This window comes from Conger conger, chromosome 7, assembly GCF_963514075.1.
Source record: "Conger conger chromosome 7, fConCon1.1, whole genome shotgun sequence".
NCBI lineage: Eukaryota > Metazoa > Chordata > Actinopteri > Anguilliformes > Congridae > Conger > Conger conger.
The window spans coordinates 7,902,484-7,911,185 of NC_083766.1; the positions used below are offsets into that span (position 1 = coordinate 7,902,484).

General features: G+C 47.1%; 1 protein-coding gene across 1 annotated transcript in view; it reads right to left on the reverse strand.

Annotated features, from left to right (window-relative positions):
* Window positions 1–444: 444 nt before the first annotated feature.
* The window catches only part of LOC133132519 (glutamate receptor ionotropic, kainate 4-like), a 192,702-nt gene continuing 184,444 nt past the window's right edge, over window positions 445–8,702 (reverse strand). Inside the window, exons 18-21 of the mRNA XM_061247979.1 lie at window positions 8,384–8,609; window positions 6,942–7,070; window positions 6,253–6,371; window positions 445–843 (exon numbers count right to left, since the gene is read on the reverse strand). Of these exons, the coding sequence (XP_061103963.1) occupies window positions 445–843; window positions 6,253–6,371; window positions 6,942–7,070; window positions 8,384–8,609 (873 nt within the window). The remainder of the gene's footprint in view (window positions 844–6,252; window positions 6,372–6,941; window positions 7,071–8,383; window positions 8,610–8,702) is intronic.

The following is an 8,702-nucleotide window of genomic DNA, read 5'->3' on the forward strand; positions in this document are numbered from 1 at the left end:
TACCTCCTAGTGTAGTTCTTTAAAAAAAAGAAATTAGTCATGATATCAAGTCTTATAACCGCAACAGTAAATGACAATAACAACATGATTAAAAATAATTTATAAAAGGAAATATCGACAAAGCAAAAAAGGTTTCTGCATAGTACGCTGCGTCTCCGCAGTCCAGTCCCGGGAACGGGGCCCATAGCGTGGCGCTCCAGGAGGGGCGGGGAGAGGGGCCGGCTGGGGTCACCCTCTCCACACCTACCCCTGTACCCGAAAGAGTCCCACCTACCACAGGGGGGGGGGGCGCAGAGGAGTCACTGCCCAGTCCCCGTGGGCCCGGAGTGTCCCTTCTGGTTGTGTCCGAACCTCACCTCATCCCAAGAGGAAAGGGCCGGTGGGCCGGTGGGCCGGTGGCGGGACAGGGCGGGACTGTGGAGGGGGCGGGGGGGGGGGTGGGGGTTATTCGGGTTCGCTGCTGTTGGTGGCCTTCTCCCAGTCCACGCTGCCCTCGCTGTGGACGGGCGAGGCGCCCCCGGCCCCCCCGGGCCCCCCGGGCCCCCCGGGCCGCGCCCGCAGGCCCTGGAAGCGCCGGCACTCGGGGCAGATGCGGATGTGGGTGCAGCCGCGGGCCACCAGGGCGGCCTCCTGGGCCAGTCTGTGGGGGAGGGGCTGGGGCGTGGCCCCGCCGCACACCATGCCGTTGCCCAGGGCCACGGCCGCCGCCCGCGCCCGCCGGTCCTCCAGCAGCAGCGGCCGCGCCCGCAGGAGCCCCACCCCCCGCCGCCGGCGCAGCTGCAGGCTGTCCCGACACAGCATGATCCCCCGCAACTCCTGCAGCATCTCCTCACACACCGACTGCTGGAGGAGAGAGGGAGGGGAGAGGAGGGAGAGAGAGGGGAGAGAGGGGAGAGAGGGGAGGGAGGGGAGGGAGGAGAGGGGAGGGAGGGGAGGGAGGAGAGGGGAGAGAGGGGAGGGAGGGGAGGGAGGGGAGGGGAGGGAGAGAGAGAGGGAGAGAGGAGAGGAGGGGAGGGAGAGAGAGGGAGAGAGGAGAGGAGGGGAGGGAGAGAGAGAGGGAGAGAGGGGAGGGGAGGGGAGGGGAGAGGAGGGAGAGGGGAGAGGAGGGAGAGGGGAGAGGAGAGGGGAGAGGAGGAGGGGAGAGGAGGGGAGGGAGGGAGAGAAGGAGAGAGAGGGGAGAGGAGGAGGGGAGGGAGGGGAGAGAGGGGAGAGAGGAGAGGAGAGGAGGAGGGAGAGGGGAGAGGAGAGAGGAGGAGGGGAGGAGAGAGGAGGGGAGGGAGGGGAGGGAGGGGAGGAGAGAGGAGGGGAGGGAGGGGAGAGAGGGGAGAGAAGGGAGAGAGGGGGGAGGGAGAGAAAGAGACCAGGAAGTGTGGCACATGAAGCTCCCCCTCTCCCTTCACACCCCCCCACCCCCCACCCACAACATGAAAACAAGCCTACACACAGGACTCACTGTGCACAATGCACTGAGTGATACAGTACTACACAGGACAGAGTGATACAGTACTACACAGGACAGAGTAATGCAGCACTATAGAGAAATCATTGAGAATGCAGAGGACTTATATTCACTGACTGAGGAGGACTGGGCGATGCACAGGGAACTGACCAACACCACACCACACCGCACTTTCTTCTTACGGTTGAGAGTTGTCTTGCTCATACCCACATTAATTCTGCTTTGCAACGCTATTATGATTAATGAATGAGTTTTGATTTAGGCTACTGCGCTTCTGTTCTGGCAGTCTGTGTTTCGATTTTCTACTGAAGCTTTTGGCTCCACTCTTATTGTGCGGACACAGTTCTCTGAAAGACAAATGTACTAATGAAACTGTAGTATGACATTAATTCACGCATGCTGCATAATACAGTAGAATCTCTTTAACAAATGCATTAGGAATTCAGGTAATTTGGAAGTCTGAAATGTTGGCAATTTTAAAAGTGATGCAAAATGCATAAGCGTATGAATTATTTATTGACTTACATTACTGTTGGCTTATTTTATAAAATATAAAATCTCATTTTGTACCCATAAACCTCAGATTAAACTGAGCAATAATCAAACCAGCAGCAATCAGAATCTCACTGTCCATAGGGATCGCAGTTGAACATTAATTTTTCAGCCTCCGTGACTCAATTTCTTTGGCTTCTTTTGCAAACTCTTTTGTTCTGAAATTCCCTGCATGACAGTTTTGCACAGCCGTTGGGCCCTTGAGCAAGGCCCTTAACCCTGCATTGCTCCAGGGGAGGACTGTCTCCTGCTTAGTCTAATCAACTGTACGTCGCTCTGGGTAAAAGCCTTGGCGAAGTAACTTGACACTTAATTTTCATTATCAATGGAAGATGCGTTTCGTTTGAATTTAATTATGCTTTTTCCTTTTTTCATTAGTGACAATTAAAGAGCTTGATATAGAGAAGGTATAACTGCCAATGGGTAATCTCTCTGGGCTTCTACAGAAAATCGTGTAAAACGGGCAATTAGTCTTGCCTCAGGTGCCAAACGTAGGTCACAAACAGGTACTTAAAATCCCCTTATCACATCTGAGCCAAAAGAGATGTGATGTGCAAAGTTTTTTTCACAGTAAACTTGCAAATAGACATATCAGGGTGACACATCAGGGTGACATAAATTATTTAAATGTTACTGTACATTTCACCCTGACATTAACATTAATAATATTTCATCCTCACAGTTTTTAATGAATAGAACAGTCTGCAAAGACGGGTAGGGGAAATCAAAACATTTGGAAATGGCTCAAAGCACAGTCCTGAATGCACACTGAACTGTCGAGGACTGGCTGATGGGCTTATGACCTTATATCAAAACCAAAAATATTTTGAGTAGTACGTTTTTACCAAATTGACGTTTAGACGGGGACTATTTTCAGTATGTCAGTGCTGTGCATTTGTATTACATTACATTACATACATATGATGCAGTAGTAAATAGGCAAGTCAAGGGAATATACCAAGGGGCCAGCTTTTGAGCAATCCATTTTTATCCATTTCATCCATTTTTAGATATGAAATTGCCCCCCCCCCCCCCCCAGTAAAACCTATATTTTTGCTTAAAAAACATTGGACTCCATTCATGTTTGACAACAAATTGAAAATTATTTCCACTCATACATTGATGTTCAATCTATGCTACATATTTTAAAATATTTTAAAATAATTTCATATAATTAAACTTACATGCTAAACCTATCTTCCTCTGCGTGTAAACGGGAAAGAGGCAGACAAGGGCTTTGGCGATTTTATTCATTTCCAACATGAAGATAAGCTCCCGTTGCTCCTGAGTTGCTGTTCCCCCCAGAAAAAAGTCAAGTGGCATGGGACTTTGCTCAGACTTTAAGGTTTATTTTTCACGTCACAGTGCTTCATCGTGGGAAACATGACTGTCCAACATTAAACAGTTCAAATTTTGCTTATAAAAAAAGAACAAAATAACAGAAACACAAGAAAAGATTTTATGGAAGTGATGTTGTTTTCTGTTTCAAGTACAATTTTAAAAGGCTATTGTAATTTAAATAAAAAGGCAATTTTGCCTGGTAAAGTCTGTACCAACAGGACTAAAGTATCAAAACCTACGAAATATGAGAGGAATTATTGATGGAAAAAAAAACACCTCATAATTGACTTGCTCCACAGTGTATTTCTCAAAAGCTCACATCAGCCAGTGGCAAAACTACGGTACGCAGTTCATCTCCAACATGTTTCCCACCACTGGAAAACATTGCGCATATAGTTTTCCATTAACTTGGCCATAGAATAACTGTTTTGAGTGAATATGTGCCATTATTAGGTTATATATCATATTTTACAATACAATTCTGAGCTTATTAAAAATGAGTGCCATCACTTCAAGAAAGCTGATGAACAGTAAATGGTCTCAGCTGAGCCGGTTGATAAGATAAACAACCCCTTAACACAGAAACTCCACCGAGGGCTCGTCTTAAAGCTATGTTTTATTCGCCCTGCTGCTCGACCGACTCACAAGGACACAAATCACGACTCGGGCATCCAAAACCAGCTAAGCCCCGAGAACTGATCCGAGATCAGATGGTGGCTACGGCTTTCCTTCTCTGGGATTTCCTCAGCGGAGATAGTGCAGTGGATTGAGTTCAAAATGGAGCTTGGAATTGGCTACATCTTGCAGACAAATGCCGCTATTTTGGTGCACAAAAGCAATTATACGGACAAAAGAACCATAAAGATGCAAGTATTGAAGCGAACGCAATGTGAGTACATTACATAGGGGCATTTAAAACCTTTTTCTGAATAATTTATTTGCCGATATCAGGCACGGTCTTGGAGTGATTGGGGTGATTTATTGTAATGTGATTAACTCCCAATTCTGTGGGTGCCGGGGTCCACACCACTAGGGGGTGGAAATATCCAGATTTATACATGGGTAAGGACAACTCTCTGCTCGACACGAACACTCACTGAGCACTTTATGAGGAACCCTATACTAATACTGGGCCTCCCTTTGCTCTCAAAACACCTTTAATTCTTCATGGCATGGATTCCACAAGATGTTGAAAATATTCCTTTGAGATTCCATGTTGACTGTATCACGCAATTTCTGCAAATTTGTCAGGTACACATTTGTGCTGCAAATCTCCCATTCTACCACATCCCTAAGGTGTTCCATTGGATTCAGATCTGGTGACTGGGAAGGCCACTGAAGAACATTGTCATGTTCATGAAACCAGTTTGGTTGATGTGAACATTGACTGAATCTCCTGAACTATCAGCATGATTGTATGCATTGCACTGCTGCCACACGATTGGCAGAAAAGATAATTGCATGAATAAGTAGGTGTACAGGTGTTCCTAATAAAGTGCTCAGTGAGTGTACATGACTGAGTCTACCTTCCAGTATTTTACTATTGTTATTAAGGTTACCTTTTGAGAGGATTATTGCCAGAGAGCCTCACTCTTGTCTTTGAAATGTTTTCCCGTAATCCCCTAAACCATAAGTGTTTATTTACTTCTTGAAAATGTATTCTATCTTGCATAAAGGCTATACTATGTATTGTAACTGGTCTCTAATGATGGTAAACCAATTCAGGTATGAATGCTTTTGTCAAATAGCTAATATGATTCAATGTCGGTTGTCCTACTGTCCACCAACCTGTCATTGGAGAGTAACGGTAAGAAATAATTAATCTTGTCCCATTACTGTATGTAATTATGAATTATAATGACATACTTCTAAATCACAATTTTCTCCTTAACAACCACGCGTGTACTCAGAAAATGAAAATGAGATTGTCAATGCCACTCTAAAATAGCAGAGCAACACATTAGATCCCGCAGCCTTCTCTACTTCTTTAGCTACATTTCATTAAGACGTTGCAGTGAATTCATCTTTGAGCACAGTGACTTCCATTTGTGTGCAAAACAGCTGCCAACGTATTTCCTAAATGCTCTTTTGTCTGGAGAAGTGGTGTAGTGATTTAATCATGAAATTAAATTATCATTTGCACCTGAGAATGGTTGATTTTTTTAGTCACAGCCAAGCAGGTTTTGTGCTTACGTTTGCATGAATACGTACAAGTACATAACTAGTTATTTAGCATTCCGTAAAGTATTGAACTAGTCAAAAGGCGAATAGATCATATTTTCATTAAATCAACCAATGTTCATTTTCATGAGCCTGATGCCTGTCCCCATTAGCCATATTAAGTCCATTCACTGTAGTTCAGGGGTGCACAACAAGGGCCAAGCCGATTCAGTGCCAACCTCTGGTCTTAATTAATTAATTGGCTTAATCCATATCGCATCTGACATGTGTATGAGTGCCGGCTACAGCTGCAGACTGCAAATGTATCCTGATGATTTTATACAAGTACAGGCTTGAACCAGGGTAATTTGGAGTTGCTGTCAGCAAATTAAAAACAAGGCAATTGGTTGGAACAAAAAAAACAGGACGCAGACCGGCCCCTCGAGGCCCGGAGTTGTGCACCCCCGTATTAATTCAGCGGTCGTGTGCGTTTTCTCTGGGGGTTCCTTTGGGCTTTTGCATGTTAAACCCTGCGCCAAAGGTATCTCAGGTCCAAAGGGCATCCTGTAACCGCGTGCCGCGGTGATCTCTTTGGCTGTTACGGAGTAAGGTCTGAGGAGTCGGGCACGTTGTGGCACTAGGCCAGTGTAGCGGAGGTGTGTGTGGGATGCGGTGGCTCCTGAGCCTCAGGGCGGAGAGAAGGACATAAAGCAGACGCAGGTGACGCGGCCCTCTCTCACCTCTGTGCCGGGCGTCTGCCGCAGCATCCAGGCAAACTCCAGCACCGCCATGAAGATGGCCACCAGCAGGCCGCACACCAGAACCACGAAGATCCCGCCGATGTTCTCCATCCCCAGACCTGCGGGAGAGAGAGAGGCCCTGTCAGTCAATCAGTCAACCAATCAAACAATCAGTCAACCAATCAATCAATCAATCAATCAGTCAACCAATCAATCTACCTACATTTATTGATTAGATACACATGACGCACGGCAGTGACATTTGTCGTTGCCATACGCATCTCTCTTAATACTCAATAATCAAACAGTTACATAGAAGTTATAGGACAACTGAATAACAATAATAAATGGAAGTAAGTAGAAACATTTGCACATTGAAAGTGTTCAGTGATAAAGTGGTAGCGTTCAGGCTGCAGTGTTACAGTGGGGTGTGGGAGGGCTCACGGCATGCTCATCACTTTTACCAGGCTCAGGACCCCCCAAGCGCAGTGTGTTGAGAAAATTACCTGCAGAGAGAAGATGGGCTAAGCCAGCCATCCAAGAGCTGCTCATTTGGCTTGTGCCTGCACTGTACAATCAGGTATTTTCCCCCAGGTTTGTTTAGGAAATACTGACACTATTTTCCGCTCCAGCGAGACGGGTGTGTTACCTGATGCCCTGAGCAGGACGGGGGGGGACGGGGGCCCTACCTTTAGCTCGGTGGTCCTCCTCTTTGGGGCATTTGCCCCCCTCCCACCACTTCCTCTTCAGGATTTCCAGCCGGTTCTCCTCCTGCAGTTTGAGGATGGCCAGGTCAAACTCGTCCCGGTACACCGACCCTGAGGACACACGCATTTAAACTGAGAACCTGTCCTCAAAGCTGTACTTTTATTTTTCTTTGTTTTCTTTTGTTTTGTTTGAGAAGCTGATCCCCATAATATTTTGGTAGGTTACTGAGCACACGGTTGTGTATGTTTGTACAGTAGGGTCCAAACGAGACCACCAGTGAAAATGCTTCTATTTAGCATTCTTTTCTAATTTAATTACAAATTATATTATCAGCACAAAAAATTTAGTGAAAAGTAATTTCTTAGTAATGGTATGTCCCTCTGTGGCTTTAATGACAGTGTGTTCTCCAGCTGGCATGGACTCCACAAATCTGTGCAAAACCTGATGATTCATGTTATCCCAGAATTATTTGACAATGTTCCAAAGAGCATCTTGTGAAGTTACTGAATACTTTGCTTTTGTCAGCCTTTAAGTGTCTCCATAAATGTTCAATGTGGTTGGGGTCAGGTGATTGTGGATTGTCCAGCACTCCTTGCTCTTCTTTGGTCTTCAAGTAGTTCTTACAAAGCTTTGAAGGAACCTTAAAATAAACTTTCATTTATTTTGTTTATTTTCATGATTACATGACAACCCCTCCCCCCATAGAGTTTTGTACTGGCATTAGGAGTCAGGGCTTAGGGTTAGGGTTAGGGTGAGGGTTAGTTAGTTGTACTGGCACTAGGAGTCGGGGGGAGAGTTAGGGTTTGGGTTAGTTGTACTGGCACTAGGAGTCAGGGGTTAGGGTTAGGGTGAGGGTTAGTTAGTTGTACTGGCACTAGGAGTCGGGGGGAGGGTTAGAGTTTGGGTTAGTTGTACTGGCACTAGGAGTCGGGGGGAGGGTTAGGGTTTGGGTTAGTTGTACTGGCACTAGGAGTCGGGGGGAGAGTTAGGGTTTGGGTTAGTTGTACTGGCACTAGGAGTCGGGGGGAGGGTTAGGGTTTGGGTTAGTTGTACTGACACTAGGAGTCGGGGGGAGGGTTAGGGTTTGGGTTAGTTGTACTGGCACTAGGAGTCGGGGGGAGGGTTAGGGTTTGGGTTAGTTGTACTGGCACTAGGAGTCGGGGGGAGAGTTAGGGTTTGGGTTAGTTGTACTGGCACTAGGAGTCGGGGGGAGGGTTAGGGTTTGGGTTAGTTGTACTGGCACTAGGAGTCGGGGGGAGGGTTAGGGTTTGGGTTAGTTGTACTGGCACTAGGAGTCGGGGGGAGGGTTAGGGTTTGGGTTAGTTGTACTGGCACTAGGAGTCGGGGGGAGGGTTAGGGTTTGGGTTAGTTGTACTGGCACTAGGAGTCGGGGGGAGGGGGTGGTTCACGGTTGGCGGGGTACCTAGCGGCATGCCGATGCCGTAGCCCTTGGTGTCCAGCAGGCCTCCGATCTGCGTGAGGTTGCAGTTGCGCTGGCGGTAGTACTCGTTCATGGTGCTCTCCAGCAGGTAGGCGTAGTTGGAGTTGAGCACGCGGGCGATGCCCTCCTCCGTGCTCTTGACGAACACGCTGGGCTGCTTGGAGTGCATGAAGTTCCACATGCGCTGGTACGTCTGGTACCGCGAGTTCTGCCCCCCGGAGACAAAACAAAGCCGCCAATTACACACCACCACCACAACAAACCCCTGCGAGTAAGAGCTAATTATGTAAATGTGTTTGAA